At 42.7% G+C, this 20,133-nt stretch overlaps 1 protein-coding gene across 13 annotated transcripts in view; it reads left to right on the forward strand.

Moving 5' to 3' along the window:
- The window catches only part of FHOD3 (formin homology 2 domain containing 3), a 436,559-nt gene that overhangs the window by 376,471 nt on the left and 39,955 nt on the right, over positions 1-20,133 (forward strand). For all 13 annotated transcript variants that reach the window (XM_033087594.1, XM_033087595.1, XM_033087598.1 and 10 more), the window contains one exon: positions 12,686-12,844. In XM_033087594.1, coding sequence (XP_032943485.1) covers positions 12,686-12,844 — 159 coding nt within the window. The remainder of the gene's footprint in view (positions 1-12,685; positions 12,845-20,133) is intronic.

Below are 20,133 nucleotides of genomic sequence, written 5' to 3' on the forward strand. Positions count from 1 at the left end.
TTTCCCATGCAGATTGTTCGCTCTCTTATTATAGGACTTAGGAAAATTCCACAGTTGTCACATCTTTCTGACATCTGTCTCATGGCATCATTGGCATTGTCACTTTCTCACCAGACAGTTTTGAAAATATCCTGTGGCATCACTCTTTTGGCAGTTAGCAGGGAGTAAAGAATGATTTACCATTTCTAGAACTAGTGCCGTGCTGAGGCAGACTGAGGGTCTGTGACGGTGATGCTGAAAAGCATTTTAAGTCAGTTGCCTTTCATGGAAGTGCGCTCAACCTTAGTGGTATTCTCCAAGATGTGCAGAGTCCCCTTAATAAATCATGTCCTTAGCCAGTTTCTATTTTCAGTCACAGCACCCTCTGGGGTGACAAGTTCTGTGTGCTTAATTGTCTACTTTTTAAAGGCTGTTTCCTCTATTTCTTGTAAAATTACTCTTTAGAAAAATCGAAGGCATGATCCTTTGTGGCAGCATTTCAGGAATATTTGGAAAATAAGCCCTGTTTACCTGCCCGGACCGCATGCCTCCCCAAGCTTTGAGCATGGCCCTCTCCTTAACCTTCTCGTTTCATACTGTCCCCTCACAAGGACATTGCCGCCTTCACATGGCCCTTCTCTGAACCTTGGCCCTCCTTATCATGCTGTGCCACAGACAGAAGCCCCAGGATTGTGTGGAGCGGGATTTCTGTTTCCAAGAACCACCCCCATGATTTGGTGGTGTGGTGACATAATGTGTGGCCATGTCCCGAGGAGCCAGCTGCGTCCAACCCCAGAGCCTCCCAAGCTGCATTACCCCTGAGGGTGGAGGGGCCATTTCTCAGTGCCTGGCAGCTCGGTTCCCAGTGCTGGGAGGAGCTTAGGATTTATTGGGCACGTCAGGCACATTTTAACATTAATAAAATCTTCCTGCATTGTCTATAGCTGTCAGGACTTTATCCTGCATCATTCATAAAAATGGCAGGACCAGTCCTTGCTGCATTTGGAATGGGGGCAGGAGGAGGATCCTATTACTGCCTTTCTATCCTAAAAAATGTATTCTTATCCCTGCCTTTTGTTTCCTATATTTAAATTGTTCCCCTTTTTTTTGAAGGAACAACTTTCTACTCATCCAACAATCCCGTCTCAAAGCCTTTAGACTTCTGAAAGTCTAAATCAGAGAGTCTGGTTGTAGGAGAGGTCTTTTAAGTATCCGTGACCCCTGTGCCCCACTCCAGGATCTCTGAGGAGGGGCCCCAAGTATCACTGTGGTTTAAAAGTACCTCTAGAGATTCTTTTGTGTTCCCCCAAGCTGTAAAGCGCTACTCTAAATAAACTACATTTTCTGGTTTTTCTTCAGAAAGTGTTGGTAGGTTGATCAGACCTGTTTCCCCCTCAGATTAGTGATGTTAAGTTTCTCCCAGTGAGTAATGGTAACTTCATGTTTGCAATTCTGCCATTGCTCATGGAGGAGCCATGTCTCCTGGCATAGGAAGAGAATCACCCGATCTTTCTCCAGAACTCTCCTTTCCATTAGTCCTGGACTCCACTCTTTCAGCCTCAGAAGGGAACTGGGCATCTGGAAATCACCATGATATTCTCCTTGTTAAAAAACAGAAACCAAGACACTGTCTGCCATCTCCTTTGCAAGGAGACCTCAAGTGCACTCAAGGCACGATCATTTCCTGCATCTGGTTCCCACTCTGGGATTCCATGTGTCTGGGGACCATCACAGACTCTAGTGAGCATCCAGGAGCTATTTTCAGGCCTTCACAAAGCCCTGTGTGAATTGTCCAGGTCCCCGTAAAGCAGCTCTGCAAACTAAACTGAGTATCAAGTCTCCATACTTTCCCATATTCAGGGAGGGGACACTGAGCTGATCTTGACATTCCTTTTTATGTAGGCGCCTTTGATCAGTAAATGTGGTAGATGCATTAGTTGTGAAAAACATACGTGGGTAGGCCATATGTTTTTAAAATGCGGTATCAGTAGAGTAAAACTGATAAAAAGGAGTCATTAGTGGTGAAAAGAGCTAAAAGCTAATTCTTAGAAAGCACTATGTTCCGGGTATTGTCATAAATATTTTCCATGTATTAGTACCAGTGATATTGTCCTGATGGCCCTACCAGACATTTCTGTAGCGCTTCCCATGGGCTGTGCATTGCTGTCACTGCTTAAATCCACTGTCTCATTTCATCCGCACAACAAACACTGAAGATCGGTACCAGAGAGGAATCGGAGGAACAGAGAGGTTCAGTGACTTGCTGAGTCACACAGCCTTGAATGAATGGGTCCCAGCTGACCCACCTGGATGACTTGCTGCTATGGATATTGTCAGTTACCCTTCAGGGCTCTTGCGTCTGTCCATGTGATCCCTGGATACCATTTTGTTCTGGCTACTTTCAAATTCATGCTGTGAGCACTTCCTCGTGCTCTTTCTTTGGGGGTTTTTAAATCTTGCCATTTTAAAAGACTCCCCCCGACCAATGACCTGTAGGCTTTGCTATTGCAATTTTAAATTTCATTTGTTCTGGACCTTGAGTGAGTTGGTCAACCTCTCTGAGCCTGTTTTCCCCTGTGGGAGGAAGGGAGAAAAAGAAACCAGGCCTGGTCCTGTGTGCCTGACCTCCTGGGGTTGTTGAGTGGACCCAGTGCAACGGGGTGAACGGGCTTGTGTGTTGCATGCAGCCACATAGATGTGTTAACAGGCCAATCATTTTTTCTGCTGTTGATTTTCTCAACCTTTGGCACATGACTTTCCTGAGAGTCCAATGTGAGATTTTAAATTAGTCTCTAAGCTTACTGACTACTATTTAACATTTAAAAATTCCTTTCCACCTTTTCCTAACTGCTGCCTGAATATTCTCCCTTCTCTTTTCCAAAACTGAATAATTACTAAGGGGAATTACGGTATTTTACTGTTCCCCAGGATATTGAATCAAATCAATTGTGGTCACTTTTATGTGGTGGTCACTCACCCTTGATAACCAGTCAGAATCAAGTTTATTTCTTTGCTTGCAGATTCTAAAATACTCACGGGAGGCAATACTTTGTTCTGTCTTAACATCTGACTTTTACATTTCCTCCCTGTGAGGCATGTAGTCATCCGTTTCTGTATCAAAGATTGGTGTTGCACCAAGGGTCCTCCGAGTGGACCTAAATATCTGGCTTAACTGTTCTAGAAGATATTCCTATTATTGTATGTGACTTTCTGCCTCTTGGAGTGGCTGTGTTTGCAGGGCCCTATCTCTTAAAGCTGGTTGGTTCTAGAGAGTACACCCAACCCAGGGAGCCAACCACCAGCTGCCTCTGGGGCTGCAGAGAACAATCACTACCTGCTCTGTGCTTCTCAGAAATCTTGTAACTCTTGTGGCCTTGGGTGCTGCCTACTTGAAACCTCTTCCTAAAGAGGGGCTCACTTCTGTCTTCCGGGAAGCTGGAACTTCAGCCCTCTTTAGACAACTTGGGAGAAAGGAGTTGAATTGCCTTGGTGACCTCCTTCCTGCCCCTTCTCTCTAAGAGGTCTCTGATAGCATCTCTTTCCACAGAGGGCAACTTCTTTCTCTCAGCAGTTTGGCTGTCCACACCCCTCCCCCTCTCCCTGCAGGCTTCTTGTCTGAGTCAAAAACAAAATCGAACCAAAGCCCTACATGGTATTCAAGCCTGAAATATTTCTCTGGAGACAGTATTTCTGGAAGGGCAACTACTGACATCCTGGAGGCTCCCTGATCATTGGAGCTTCGAAAGAGGGTCTCTGCAACATGCTGAGTGTCACTACCTGGTTCTGCTCAAGAGTTTAACTAAACTACGCTTTCTGGAAGCAAAATAGACCCTGGCTTCTTCCCAGGGTACCCCCTCCTCCTTAAAGAAGCAAGTACTTTTCCCTTGAACACGTCTGGACATATTTGGAAAAGTATCATGTTCAGAAGCAGCTCCACAGGGGTTTTCCCCACACGGCCTCACTTCCGCTCTTTTGCTGGGGGGACTGTTTCACCCCAGAGACAATTGTCCCCATGTTCACTTCCAGCCAACTCCTCGTCTTGCATCCTGTGCCTGGAGCCTGAGCCCATAGGCATCTCCTCCCAACATCTTTTCCTCCCTGATAGCTCTTGGGATTCACTGAGGAAGAGAGCAGAGGGATGGCAGATTGACCTTTCATCAGAGACTTGAGACAGAAACCCTTATTTGCTGTGGCCCGAGGACTGATGATTGGTGTCAGGGGGCCCTCCACAGGTATGCACTCTTTGCAGGCTTCATGGGAACGTTCCCACTCGAGGGGTAGGCTCCTAACAGGCACTCAGGAAATATCTGTTTAAGAAAATGAGATATATCAGAGAGAGGCAACAAATAAATGTGGGAAGACAAGCAGCCCATCAGAGAGAGACGTTGGAGGACTGAGCTGCTTTCTCAGCCTCTTCTCCCGCCTCTGCCTGGGGTTTGCTTTCGTCAACTATCACCGATCACGTCTTGAGAGTCTAGTCAACAAATGGGTCTCTTGGGGTGCAACGTACTCCCACCAGGCTGACCCTTCATCTTTTCCACACCAGCCCGTATTCTTGTTTTCTCTCTTCTTAAGGAGGAAGATATCAGTCAATCCAGTCTGTCACGATGTTAACCTGCCACACTGTTTTTTTGTTGTTGTTGCTGTTTGTTTTGTTACCTTAGGTTACTTTGTTTGATTCCATATTAGAAATTGGGCTTTCGTAATGAATCGTGACTCTCTAATAATCTCAGTGTCTTTCTTGGAATGCCCTGGACCATAGTATAAGAACTTTTGCAATACTACTGTGTTTTCCTGAAAATAAGACCTAGCCAGACCATTAGCTCTATGCATCTTTTGGAGCAAAAATTAATATAAGACCCAGTCTTATTTTAATATAACATAAGACTGAGTCTTATATAATATGATATGATATGATATATGATATGATATGATACCGGATATAATATGATATAATATTATATAATATAATACCGAGTATAATGTAATATAATGTAATATAATACCGGGTCTTATATTAATTTTTGCTCAAAAAGACACATTAGAGCTGATGGTCCGGCTAAGTCTTATTTTCGGGGAAACATGGCATCTATCATTCTGTTCTGTTCTATCGTTCTAGCTATTCTGCCAATGCTATACATTTTTTTCTTTTTACTTTTTTTTTAATTAAAGTTTATTGGGGGTGACAATTGTTAGTAAAGTTACATAGATTTCAGGTGTACAATTCTGTATTACATCATCTATACATCCCATTGTGTGTTCACCACCCAGAGTCAGTTCTCCTTCCATCACCACATATTTGATCCCCTTTACCCTCATCTCCCACCCCCCAACCCCCCTCACCCTCTGGTAACCACTAAACTATTGTCTGTGTCTATGAGTTTTTGTTTCTCATTTGTTTGCCTTGTTCTTTTGTTGTTTTTGGTTTATGTACCACCTATCAGAGAAATCATACGGTTCTCTGCTTTTTCTGTCTGACTTACTTCGCTTAGCATCATACTCTCAAGATCCATCCATGTTGTCACAAATGGTCCTATTTCATCTTTTCTTACCGCCGAATACTATTCCATTGTGTATATATACCACAACTTCTTTATCCATTCATCTATTGAAGGACATTTTGGTTGTTTCAATGTCTTGGCCACCGTAAATAAAGCTGCAATAAACATTAGAGCACACGTGTCTTTATGGATAAATGTTTTCAGATGTTTTGGGTAAATACCCAGGAGAGGGATTGCTGGGTCATATGGTAATTCTATTCGTAATTTTTTGAGGAACGTCCACACTGTCTTCAATATTGACTGCACCAGTCTGCATTCCCACCAACAGTGTATGAGGGTTCCTTTTTCTCCACAGCCTCTCCAACACTTGTTACTATTTGTCTTGTTGTTGATAGCCATTCTAACGGGGGTGAGGTGATATCTCATTGTGGTTTTTATTTGCATTTCTCTGATGATTAGTGATGTTGAGCATTTTTTCATATGTCTATTTGCCATTTGTATGTCCTCTTTGGAGAAATGTCTCTTCAGGTCCCCTGCCCATTTTTCAATTGGGTTGTTTGTTTTTTTGTTGTTGAGTTTCATGAGTTCCTTGTATATTTTGGATATTAGCCCGTTATCGGAGGCACTGTTTGCAAAAATCTTCTCCCATTCAGTTTGTTCCTTCTTTATTTTGTCGATGGTTTCTTTTGCTGTGCAGAAGTTTTAAGTTTGATATAGTCCCATTCATTTATTTTAGCTTTTACTTCCCTTGCCTTTGGAGTCAAATTCATAAAACGCTCTTTGAACCCAAGGTCCATAAGATTAGTACCTATGTTTTCTTTTATGCAGTTTATCATTTCAGGTCTTGTGCTTAAGTCGTTGATCCATTTTGAATTAATGTTGGTACATGGTGACAGCAGTCCAGTTTCATTCTTTTGCACGTGGCTTTCCAATTCTCCTAGCACCAGTTATTGAAGAGGCTGTCTTTTCTCCATTGTATGTTTTTTGCTTCTTTGTCAAAAATTATCTGTCCATATATATGTGGTTTTATTTCTGAGTTCTCAATTCTATTCCATTGTTCTATGTGTCTGTTTGTCTGCCAATACCATGCTGTTTTGATTATTGTTGCACTGTAGTACAAACTAAAGTCAGGGAGTGTGATACCTCCAGCACTATTCTTTTTTCTTAAGATTGCTTTGGCTATTCGGGGTCTTTTGTGGTTCTAAACAAATCTGATGATTTTTTGTTCTATTTCTTTAAAAAATGCCATTGGGATTTTGATGGGGATTGCATTAAATCTGTATATTGCTTTGGGTAATATGGCCATTTTAACTATGTTGATTCTTCCAATCCATGAGCATGGAATGTCTTTCCATTTCTTTGTGTCTTCTTCAATTTCTTTTTAAAATGTCTTGTAGTTTACAGCATATAGGTCTTTCACATCCTTGGTTAAGTTTATTCCTAAGTATTTTGTTCTTTTTGCTGTAATTGCAAAAGGAATTTTTTTAAATTTCTTTTTCTGAGATTTCATTGTTAGTCTGTAGGAATGCAGTGGACTTTTGTACATTGATTTTGTGGCCAGCAACTTTGCTGTATTCATTGATTGTTTCTAATAGCTTTTTGGTGGAGTCTTTAGGGTTTTCTATACATAGCATCATGTCATCTGCAAAGAGTGGCAATTTAACTTCTTCATTCCCAATTTGGATGCCTTTTATTTCTTTCTCTTGCCTGATTGCTCTGGCGAGGACTTCCAACACTATGTTGAAAAGCAGAGGTGATAGGGGACAGCCCTGTGGTGTTCCTGAACGTAGAGCAAAGGGCTTCAGTTTTTCACCATTAATTACAAGATTAGCTGAGGGTTTGTCATATATGGCCTTTATTATGTTAAGGTATTTTCCTTCTATACCTATTTTATTAAGTGTTTTAATCATAAATGGATGTTGTATCTTGTCAAATGTTTTTTCTGCATCAATTGATATAATTATATGATTTTTGTCCTTTATTTTGTTTATGTGATGTATCATGTTGATGGATTTGCGTATGTTGAACCATCCTTGTGCCCCTGGGATGAATCCCACTTGGTCGTGATGAATAATCTTTTTAATGCATTGTTGCATTCAATTTGCTAGAATTTTGTTCAGGATTTTTGCATCTGTATTCATCAAAGATATTGGTCTGTAGTTCTCTTTTTTTGTGTTGTCTTTACCAGGGTAATGTTGGCCTCATAAAATGGGTTAGGGAGTACTGCCTCTTCTTCAATTTTTTGGAAGAGTTTGAGCAGGACTGGTATTAGATCCTCTTTGACGGTTTGGTAGAACTCACTAGTGAAGCCATCTGGTCCTGGACTTTTGCTTTTGGGAAGGTTTTGGATGACTGATTCAATTTCGTTACTAGTGATCGGTCTGTTTAGATTTTCCAGTTCTTCATGGTTCAGCCTAGGAAGGCTATATGTTTCTAAGAACTTGTCCATTTCTTCTAGGTTATTGAATTTGGTGGCATATAGTCCTTCATAATATTTTTGGATGATCCTTTGTATTTCTGTGGCATCCGTGATAACTTCTGCTTTTTCATTTCTGATTTTGTTTATTAGTGTTTTCTCTCTTTTTATCTTAGTGAGCCTAGCCAAGGGTTTGTCAATTTTGTTAATCTTTTCAAAGAACCAGCTCTTTGTCACATTAATGTTTTCTATTGTCTTTTTGTTCTCTATTTCATTTAGTTCTCTGATTTTTATTATTTCCTTTCTTCTGCTGACCTTGGATTTCATTTGTTCTTCTTTTTCTAGTTCTTTAAGGTGTAACATGAGGTTATTTATTTGGGATTCTTCTTGTTTCTTGAGACAGGCCTGTAATGATATAAATTTCCTTCTTAAAACTGCTTTCACTGCATCCCCAAAATTTTGGTAGGATGTATTTTCATTCTCATTTGTTTCTATGTATCTTTTGACCTCTCCTCTAATTTCTTCTTTGACCTGGTCGTTCTTTAAAAGCATGTTGTTTAATCTCCATGTATTTGTGGTTTTTCCTGCTTTCTTTTTGCAGTTGATATCCAATTTCAAAGCTTGTGATAAGAGAATATGCTGGGTATGATTTCAGTCTTCTTAAATTTGCTGAGGTTAGTTTTATGTCCCAATATATGGTCTATCCTTGAGAATGTTCCATGTACACTAGAAAAAAATGTATAGTCTGACGTTTTAGGATGAAGTGCTCTATATATGTCAATTATGTCCATTTCATCTAATGTATCATTTAGGGCTGATATTTCATTATTTATTTTCTGTTTGATGATCTATCCACAGCTGTCAATGACGTATTTAGGTCCCCTAGTATAATTGTGTTTTGGTCAATTTCTCCCTTTTACATTTAATTATATCAGTCTTATAAGTTTTTATACTGATTGAGTAAATATTGTATATAATGCTACTTATCTATGCTTTACACATATATTCTTTCATGCTAACTTTAGGATATTTTTTAATTCCTAATACAATTCTTGTTGAATTTTGATTAGAATTAATTTAAATATATTAGATAAAAGATGCTGAGCCTCCTCATGACATTGAGACTTCCTATTCAGGAATATAATGTTTCTCATTTGTTCACATCTTCTTTTATTACTGTAAAGAAAATGTCATTTCCTTCAGGTAGGCCCTGTATTGATATGTCAAAAAGTTTGGTAATTTGTTTTCTTGTTTGGTGTTGTTTGGGGGATGTGTCTGATCTCCTAGCAAATGTAGACCAACTTTTCTGGTTTCTTTCCTAGAAGGGTTGCCGCCTCCTGTCATCTTCCCAACTCCTATTCCACTTTTGTCCCATCACATATTACCCCTTTATTTTAGATGCCGTTAGAGGGACATTTAACATTTCCTAGCCTTCTATAGGTCTTTCACAAGGACCACTCTTTCTTCTCTGGCCTCTACTTTATATCCCCTTTTCATTATCAACCAATTTCCTATTTTTCTAATTTCAAACAATGGATAATCATTGACTTTCTGGTCAAAGAAGTGCAATAAGGAAATGGGTGTGTGAGAAAGATTGTTAGCAAGAGTATGATGGATGGGTTTGGGAAGAGAAGAGATTAGAAGCAGGAGGCTAGTGTTGGGAGGCTGGGCACCAGGGTTCAGGCTCAGGGTAGAAGTGGAGGGAATGAAGAAGGAGTGGGCATGAAAGGCTTTATAGAAGAGGATGCACAGCAGTTACTCTCTCACAGAATTGTGTGAAGGACATAGTGAAGGTCACACTTGCTGATCCCAGAAAGATGATTGAAATGGATCAGAATTGATGACTGTAATCTTTGAACATGGACATGTGCTCTCGGGCACAGAGAACTTTGGCTTGCCCTTGCACGTGCTGCTCTAGATTATTGTGAGAGGGAAGGAGAGAGTTGGACAGCCTCACATGACCCACTCCCTGATCTCGGGTGGAACGGACCCCAAGGCAGTTAAGTGCTCAGCAGTATCCAGTGGAGTCTGTTTTAACTATGAAGAACAGCATTTAAAACACTTCCTGGATAAAATCCAGAGATTGAATAATTCAATTTCAGATATCACTTTAATTCTTATTCTTTCCTTCACAAAGTGGGTGGAAGTGCTCTGAAAACATACAGTGTCATGTATGGAGACAGCTGTCCCCGTTCTGAGGATGCGCCATGGATTACTTCTTCCTAACTTGAGGAGTGTGTGGGTGTGCCCACTGGTGTAAATTGAGTTCTCTTGAGCATGGGGGCCAGGATATGTCAGGCTCACAGCCCCCACATAGATCTGTGCAGATTGTGTGCTGCACATGCCTGCTGGCTGCGAGGGGAGAGCTGAAATGAGTGGTGCTTCTTTCTCAAGATGTTTGCCATGCGGCTGTCTCTTCCCAGAGGCGGGCGTCTTTTTCTCATTTGCACAAATTCTCTAGTTGGGCTGGGCCTTCCCAGGCATCTCTCTCTATGCTCCTAGAATGAGGGGGACTGTGTAGGTGAGGGGCTCAGAGCTGATGATTCCCAGGGAATCCGGCCTTCCGATAAATGCCTCCTGCCCTGGAGCCTGTCTACGGGTAGCTGCCTCTCCAGTGCTCGGTCCCAGGCTCCTTCTTCCATCTTCCATGATGCCATCCGTATGTGGCTTTATTACTTCGGCTGCATTTCCAGGCTTCATGTCCACATTCTAGGCAGGAAGAGGACAGGGCAAAAGGCATGGTCCGCTGGGTCTGTCTCTTTTTAATGATGACACTAAAGACCAGAACTCAGTCACATGGCCAGCTTTAGCTGCAAAGGGTCCTGGGAGGTGACTGATATAGAGGAAACATTGCCAGCCTGAAAAACACCAAAGTCTTGTTGGTGAGCAGGGAAGAGAGAATGGATGTTGGCTAGGTGTCCTGCAATACTTGGAAGAGTGGGCACCCCAGCAGCCCAGTGTGGGCATTGCAAGTCGTAACATCCCTCTTTATTGCTGGTAGTCAGCATTTTATCAAATCTTTTCTCATTCCTTCTTAACATTCCACACACAAAATGATATTTTAAGTTAGATTTAAAAGCTACATTTCAGGGGTTTCCATTAAACTTACTTGATTAAATATGTAGAAGACAGTGTTGCCCTGCAGAATGGGGATGCTTCTATATGCCACATGTCCCTGGAAGCCCACTGTTCAAAGCCGATGGCCACACCCACAGGAATGGTTCTTCCTGGCCACCAGGCCCCCAAACAGCCAGGATGCTTTCAATTATTTTCCTCGTGGAGAAATTTTAATTTATTCCCAAGTGCTTATTGAAGAATCTAAAATAGAATTTTAGTAATCGAGTTTAGAAACGCTCAGTAGGATTTAAAGGGCCACAGTCCATTTCTCTTTGCTGGCTTCCAGCCTCTGATGTTACAGCAGGCCAGCCTCCCCAGATAGTTCAGCTGCTCCCAGGCCCAGCCAGTAGGGTAGGCCTTAGCTCAGAGACCAATGGCGAGCAGCAGTGAGCTGCTCAGCTGAGGCCTGACTGCAGTGGAGTCGGAGCAGCTGGCTCCTGTGGTCCCCCAGATGTGGCCATTCAAACCTCCAACTTCTTCTCTGGTAGTTCCCAGCAACCTAGACAAAGCCACTTCTTATCTCCTTATCTTTTCTTCCCGGCTCCAGACTAGAGCCTAGACATTCTTTGGGGCCCAGCTCAAGTATCAGCTCTTCCAGACCCTGACCCCACCCCCACACCCCCCCCACACAGGCAGGTGAGTTGGTTACCCCATAGTGAGCATAGCCCATCTTTTCTTTCAGGCGGTCCACTGTGCCTTATTCATCATGGCCATCTAGGCTTGATCTCTGAATGAAATTAGTCGTCTTCCCAGCTCTTTGCCTCAAGGGAAAGCTGAACACGGTGTAAGGAGCTTGCCACCTCTCCTTGTCCAGACGACCACCGCCCTTAACTTCCCAAGAGCTCAGGGAGAAAGCTGAGGGCCTTGTCATCTCATTTCTGGGCAAGTGTTGGCTTAGCAGCTCACACACAGGGCCTGTCCCAAGGAGCACGCAGGCCAGCAGGGAAGCCACACACAAGGGCTCTGTGAGGACACCTGGACACGTCTCGCCCCCTATCCCGTCTCCTTTGTCTTGAGGCCTGTTTTACCCTCATTCCTCTTCCCCTTTGGTTTCCCTTCCTTGGAAGGCCCCTCTTCACCCTCCAGTGGCAGCTGCCCAGGTGTCTAAGTGTGGCAGCTGCTCTGGAATAAGGAACGTAGGATGTTTGCATGGTGAGAGGAGCCCCTGAGACGACAAGGCCAGGAATTGCCGGATTCTCCTTGTCGCTCCTGTCTTCTTGGCCTGTGGATCAACTATCTCCATTTCTAGGCACACACCATACGCACTGGGGCCAACTAGAGTACGTTCCAACACCTTGCAAGCCACAGGAAGGGAGCGCTGAGAGATTTTAGTTTTGTTTCCACTGCTTTTATGGAAAAAAACAGGGTGTTTTTTTTTTCTCTTTTTTTTTTCTTGCAAAATATCACATTTTTCCCAATTGAAGGAAAATCAATTTTATTTTGTAATGTGTCTGACTTGTGAAGTTCCATTGCTGACCTGCGCTTGGCGGCTTCTCAGAACTAATCCCTGATCTCTTTCTTCTGTGCTGAGCAGTAGCCAGGCCTTCCTGAGCTAAATCGGGGCCACTTGTTTTCATCTCTAAATAAGCAGTGAGTTTGCTTTTAATCATGAAACACAGAGAGGACCAAAGATGATGCATTAATCTTGGATTCTCCTTGTTTTATCACCAAGAAAACTGCTGCAGATGGAAAAAGGCAGGAGATCATTGTCCTGGATTCCAAGAGGAGCAATGCTATTAATATTGGTTTGACGGTACTACCCCCTCCAAGAACGATTAAGATAGCCATTTTGAATTTTGATGAATACGCCTTAAACAAAGAAGGAATTGAGGTAAGAGAAGCTCTATGCAGCGTTATTTGTGTTTTATAATACTGCGCATATGTAAAGCATTGCTGTGTCCAGTGTGACTTTCTCTGTAGGGTGGCTGCCATTTTTCTGCCTCAGCTAGACTCTGAATAATGTTAATCATTCTCACATTTTTAAAAAACTTCTGGGGGTTGGAAAAGCCCTCCTTCACCTATCAAGTTCAGAGATCCTCACTCTGATTCATTTACTGACTTCCTTCTGACTGCACTCCGCCGACCTCAACGTGGAAGAAGAAGATGGTAAACTCCTTAGGAGGCTAAGAAAGTCTTTTTTTATTTCATTTCAAACCAAATATGTTTAATGAACAGTTTCAAAACTAGGGCTTTCAATGTGTGCTCACAGCCATGTAAATGACGGGTTCTCTTTTGGCACTTGCTGAGGTATGTCGATGTGGCCCATTTGCTAAGCTGGAGAACATAAGTCAACTGAGTCTTTAGCATCTGTTGATCTGAATGTCAAAAGTGGAGAGGTTGGGTGACATGGCCGTGACTGACTGGCTGGTAGGTGGCCTAGCTGGAGCCACAGCTCAACTCTGTTAGGGTGCAGTGCTCTTCCACCAAGCCGTGTTCTCCCTTCCCCATGGGCTGGTGCTGGTTGGCAGCACGTTAAATCTGCTGTTCTAACCATGGAGAAAGAGTGAGTAGAGCCACTGGCCCTGTCACAGATTCATACAGACGGATGATAGAGCCTGGGATCTACTGGGTCAGAGTGGGGATATGAGGACACTGCTTTGTGACATTGGGTGATACCCACCCATCTTCCTATTAGCAAGGAGCCCTGAATTCCTTTCCTATTCCTCCATAGTTGGGGTTCATTCATATACACTCTTATTTGAAAGACTTGGAACCAATGAGGACTGACTGTAGCGAGGTAGAGCAAACCCTACACAGAAGAGTTGGACATGAGGACTGGCTTAGGCTACGTGCCAGACATGCCCCCGGCCCTGAGTATGGGAGGGAGCAGTGGGGCACACGGTGGCATCTGAACCCAGCTGGGCAGGCATACCATTATGTTCTGGAAGGGAGAGACCTCCACAGGAAACACTGTGTTCCTAGAGGTTTGTACCGGGGTGAGCAGTACGCCTTTAAAATCCAGGCCCACCTGGAGCCCCAGAATGTGACCTTATTTAGAAATAGTCTTTGCAGATGTGATCAAGTTAAGATAAGGTCATACTGGGTTAGGGTGGTCCCACTCCAGGGACTGATATCTTTATAAGAAGGAAGTTGGGACCTAGGCGCAGAGAAGAGAATGCCATATGAACTCAGAGAATACATAGGAGACACACAGAACCGAATGCATGTGATGATGGTGAAAGAGATGGGAGTGATGCATTTACAAGTCAAGGAATACCAACGAGCAGACGCTAGGGAGAAACAAGGAAGGATTCTTCCCTATAGCCTTTAGAGACAACATCGCCCTACCGACACCTTGATATCAGACTTCTAGTCTCTCAAACTTGGAGAGAATAAATTTCTGTTGTTTTAAACCACTCAGTTTGTGGAACTTTGTTATGGCAACCCTAGGAAACCAATACAAGGCCTTAGCAGCTCTACTCTGAGAAACACACACATGCCCTGTTCCCGGAGCAGGTAGAAGGAGGGAAATGCATTTCCTTCTGGCTGGAGAGGAAGTTGAGCCCCAAGCCTTCGAGTTAGGCCATGCAGCAGAACAGGTCAACATATCCAGGTGGGGTGCCAGGGAGTGAGGGCATGTGGCTGACTGGGGCAGGTGGTATAAAGGAGGGAGCTCCCTCCTGGTGACAGCAGGTAAATACAGAGAGGGATAGCTGCCAGATAGCAAGAAGGGGACAGGACAGGCCTTGGTGTGGGGCAGCCCCACTCTGGGTCTCCCAGAGGAGCAAGGCAGGAAAAAGGCATTGGCTTGCTATTAGGCAGGTGGGGGCTGCCAAACTGAACAAACCAAGTACAAAGAGTCTTTTATCTAGGACAAACAACGTGATGGGCCCTCATACACATTCCGGCCATCCTATTTACATAATAGTGTCTTTTAGAGATTACAGAAACTTCAGATTGATACAGAGAGAGGCTTCCAGTGGAACCAGAGCTAGCCTGATCAAAGGAAAAAATGGCAGCATCCCCTTTTAAAAATATTTTCCCTTTCTTGTCATGAGAACTTGAAAGTCTGTCAGGAGAGATTGATTCCATTGGGTTTTGCCTTTGTTCTTTCCTGAAATGTAGGTCTCCCTGGGTGGGGATAGTTTCAGATCCAATAAGTTACTTAGATTTTAGAATGAATCAAATGACTTTTTCCTTTTTTGACTGGTATCCAGCTGAGCACCTTTTTGATCCAGGAAGGAATAATGATAGCAACAGTAATGATGATGGATATAGGAATAGCACCACAGCAGAAAACCTGTCTTTCGTAGGTTTCTTCCTGTGGGCCAGGCACCAGGTAGGTGCTTTACACAGATGTTCATCAGAACCTTATTAGGTACATGCTAGTATGTTCCCCATCTTAAGGATGAAGGGAGTGAGTCCCGTTTTAGTCTGTGCTCAAGTTCACAAGCCAGTGAGAGATCAAGCTGAAATGTGAGCTCTAGAGCCTGGGTCTAAAGTGCAGACCATGGGACTTGGGGAGGCTGGCCCAAGAGGGCCCACGTGTGCCAAAGAGAATAAGAGGGAATCTGAAAGGGGAATGAGAAGACGCATGAGGCAATGCAATCCATTTCACAGTGCTGCCTATGGTCTTTTACTGGGAGTAGCTGACGTATGGAATAACATTAGGTCGCTGCAAAAGTAATTGCGGTTTAAAAACTTAAAAATTGCAAAAACCGCACTTACCTTTGCACCAACTTCACACATCAGCTACAGCTGTAGAAAACCCTGCTAAGCCCTTCCTGAGAGTTGGTTGTGTCCCTCAGTCCTCAGTAAATCCATATTTAGTCACAGAAACACATTTTTTATCACAATTCTCATCTAAACAGGATTTCTCAATGGGGGCACTATTGACATTTTGGGCTGGACAATTCTTTATTGTGGGAGCTGACCTGTGCATTGTAGGATGCTTAGCACTATACCTGGATTCTACCCACAAGCTGCCAGGAGTACCACCCCAGTAGTGACAACTAAAAAATGTCTCCAGATTTTGTCAAATGTCCCCTGGGGACAAAATCACTCCGCTTGAGTCCACTGATCTAAAGGCTGACTATGTCAATCCAGAAACTGTGTATATTTTTCACCTCTTCAGTCATGGCTGAGAAGAGTCCAGCAGACACCAGTCCTCTTGGAGAACATGGAATCCAGGCACTCTCAGCCATTACTTGTTGTCTCTGGCCACTGACCTCAGGGACCCATGGAACATGCATGGTCTATATGTACATGCTGAGTCAGTTACCCAGAGCTTATTCTCTAGGCCTGTTGTTCAAGAGTTAAGTCCGGCCTGAGACGAGATGGAAGCTGTGTCCTTACAGGTCTACTAATAAGATTTCTAGCTCCTGCACAAAGGGCCTTTTGCCAAACTATCTGCTTCTGGGATGCAGGCACCGTAGCATGGTGTTACAGCTTACTAGGGCCATTGGAAACCTCTGTGTACCTAAATGTGATTAGGATGTATTAAATGACATCCTGTGGCTTTGCTTTGCAACACAATGGTGTGCATCTAGTTTGTCATGTAAACCTGAGGGAAGAGCTAACTTCATTGAGGAAGTCATTTTTCATAAGGGCATTAAACTTTAGAACATTATTTTGAGGCCGTTTCTGAGTAGTATTAATGATATTTTCCCAAATAACATGTCACTAAGTTATCACGAATGGAAGTATGAAGAGCTTTCCTCTTTTTTCTCGCTTTTCTAATTTTTATAGAGCCTGTATCTAATCAGAGGGTAGCACAATTGAATGGCCCCACATGACATTTAACTGGGCCCAGTTGGCTGCCAGACCTGTCAGCATCTCAGAAACAAAAGTTCCCTTTAGCCACAAGTACAACACTATAGCACCTTTTCAAGCCCTGTGTGTCCGCAGGGGCCTGAGTGGGTGCTGGACACACACAGGTGAGCCGAGAGCGGTGTGGGCACCATAGTCGGTCAGCCATGCGCTGATGGATGGGTGCCTTGGCCACACTAATTTTGCATTTCCAGTTGAATTGCTGTGATCTGTGGAGTGGATGCTGGGAAACTAGGAGTAGTCCCATAGGTGGTTCTCCAGCTCTGCCTTGGTTGGCCCAAGTTAACTTCAGGCAAGTCACTTCGTCTGCAAGTTTGGTGCAATAATTTCTGTTCAATGTGCCTCACTGAGTAGTCACGAAAATGAAAGAAGTTTCTACCAACACACCTTGAGAAGTAAAAAGAAACAACAACAACAACAAACAACTTCTGTATCTGTGAGAATAAGTACACAAATAGAAAGCCGTTGTCTCGTGAGAATATGCAAGTTGTGTACAAACCAGGCTCAGCTGTAAGGGCTTCAGCTTTCTGCTGTTGTCACCAAAATCCTCATGCTAGATGCTCATCCAGAGCTGTCGCCAGGGTTCTCTTCCAAACTCACAAGGCAAAATAACTACTCGTTATGGTCTCACCTGCAGGTGAAAGAGATAGCCAAACCCAAAAGCATTTGGGTCCATAAAAAAATGAGACTTGTGCATTTTTCTCTGAAATGCTGCATTCAGATACAAAAGCAAGCATACTTAAAGCAGTGCTGGAGAAACACTGTCTGGGAGAAAGTGGAAAAAACACTGAGAGTATTGCGTAGTGGTCTCGTTTGATGTTTTTCTCTCTGTGGAGCCAAATGGTGATCCTCAAATTGTCAATAAATCTACTGACAGCGTAGAAGAACAAATGAGAGGTTCCCTCATGCTTATCCCCTTTCATGTACTCATGGAAAAAATGGGCCATCACCTCATAGGAGGCGACCTTGACCTACCGTTCCACTGTCTATGGCTATTTTATTGTCAGTGATGTGTAAAAAATAAAATAAAATAAACTGGCAGATGGCAACCTCATAAATCTTCAACAGTGAACAAATGGTTTAAATTAGTCAGAGAAGTGAAAACTAAAAGTAAGAGTGTTTGATTACTTTCCCAAAGGAAAAAAGCAACTAAAACCACCGCAGGAAAAGGCCTTCTGAAGAAGGGGCAAAAGCGTTGACAATATTTTGTTTTGGAATTCTTGTACATCCTTGATACAATTTGAGCATGAAGAAAATTAAAATACACATGTTAGCTAAGGTTTTATTTTGAAAACTAGTTGAGTTCAAATCCTGGGTGTTTTTAAAGAAGTGACATCTGCTTGGATTGCTTTGGTTATTTTTCAGTACCGTCCGTGTGGACAGGTAGGATTGGTAGCGTGAGCCTGTGGGAAAGCATGGAGCATTGTCACTGAATATCACCCCTGATGCTCACATTCCACCCACATCATCTCAGGGGGTGGGGCCATGATGAGGGAAATGTTGGAAGGGAAGGAAGGTATCTGAGGCCTCACCTTCTGTGACCTCACTGTGGACTGCAGCACAGAACACACATCGTCAATGCAGTTTGGCATCACGGGCTTCTGGGAAATGATGAGACAGCCCTTCTTGATAATACTCTCATCAAACTCAGGTGACTGCTCCCCTGCCCAGTTATGTCCTGAGGCACAATCTGCAAACACCTGCATGTTTGCTGATGATGGTGTCCGGGGCCCAGTGTTTTATTTATTTTTAATTTTTTGCATTAAGATAGAGTAAAATTGACATTTTCGGTATACAGTTCTATGAGTTTTAAAATATGTATAAAGGCATACATTGGCCACTGTAGTCAGGATTGAAACCAGTTCGATCTCCCAAAAAGCTGTGCTCTTATGCTGTCCCTTTCTAGTCCACAATCTCAGCCCACCTCTGGCCTCTGGCAACCACTGATCTATTTTCATCAGCATGGTTTTGTCTTTTGGAGAATGTCACATAATGGAATAATACAGTGTGTAACCTTTTGAGACTGGTTTCTTTCACTCAGTATGATTGATAACATTGAAAGTCATCCAGTTGTGGTATGTACCTATAGTTTGTCCGTGTGTATATGCTGAGTTCTCCTGCATTGTAGAGATGTACTGTAATTTGTCCGTTCATACATTGGAGCCTATTTATCTTGATCCAGTTTTTGGCAATTATGGATAAAGCTGCCAGAAGTATATATACATGTACAAGGTTTTGTGTGAACGTAAGTTTTAATATTTTCTAGGGTACGTACCTACAATTAGAATTGTTGGGTCATATGGTAACTCAGTGTCTAGCCTTTAGAGGAACTGTAACTTGTCTTCATTCTCTTAACATTGTCTTTCACAAAGAAAAAGGTTTCAATTTGGGTGAAGTTCAATTTATCAATCTGTTCCTTTTCGGTATCATATCTAAGAGTTCATTGCCTAACATGGGTCACAAAGATTTTCTCTCTAAAAGTTTTGTAGTGTTACGTTTTACTTTTAGATCTCTGCTTTCTTTTGAGTTAATTTAGGTATAAAGTGTAAGGTTTAAGTTGAGGTTCATTTTTTTGCATAAGGATTCCAGTTGTTCCAAACACCATTTGTTGGAAATACTATCTTTTCTCCATTGCACTGCATTTGCACCATTGTCAGAATCACTGGGCCATATTTGTGTAATCTATTTCTGGATTCCCTATTTTGTCCCCTTGATCCCTGTGTCTATGCCAGGGGTGTCCAAACTGCGGCCTGCAGGCCACTGCGGTCCGCAATCCATTGTTAATTGGCCCGCAGCAAATTCCAAAAATATATTTAGTTTACTTAAATAAACCAGGTGAGGCAACACGTACTTCACCAGGAGTGAGTGGCCCGGCTGTTTGTGTATTTTACTGCATATGGCCCTTGGTGAAAAATGTTGAAAAAAGTTTGGACACCCCTGGTCTATGCTGTTGCCCATATCACACTGTCTTATTACTATAGCTTTATAGCGGATTTTAAAGTCAGGTGGTGTGACTCCTCCAAGGTTGTTCTTTTTCAAAATTGTTTTGCCCCATAACTTTTAGGATCAGTTTGTCTGTATCCACAATAAAATCATGCTGGTATTTTGATTGGAATTGAGTTAAATTTATAGGCGGATTTTGGGGAAATTAGCATGTGACTCTTGAGTTTTTCAGTCTGTGAACACAGTATATCCCCCCATTTATTTAGATCTTCTTTGCTTTCATCAGCATTTTCTACTTTCCAGCATACAGATCCTGCACATGATTTCTTAGATTTATGCCTAAGTATTTCATTGGAAATAGCATTTTTTTAAAAAATTTCAGTTTGTAATTGGTCATTATCAATATAT

The sequence above is a fragment of the Rhinolophus ferrumequinum genome, chromosome 19 (assembly GCF_004115265.2).
Source record: "Rhinolophus ferrumequinum isolate MPI-CBG mRhiFer1 chromosome 19, mRhiFer1_v1.p, whole genome shotgun sequence".
NCBI classification, from domain to species: domain Eukaryota; kingdom Metazoa; phylum Chordata; class Mammalia; order Chiroptera; family Rhinolophidae; genus Rhinolophus; species Rhinolophus ferrumequinum.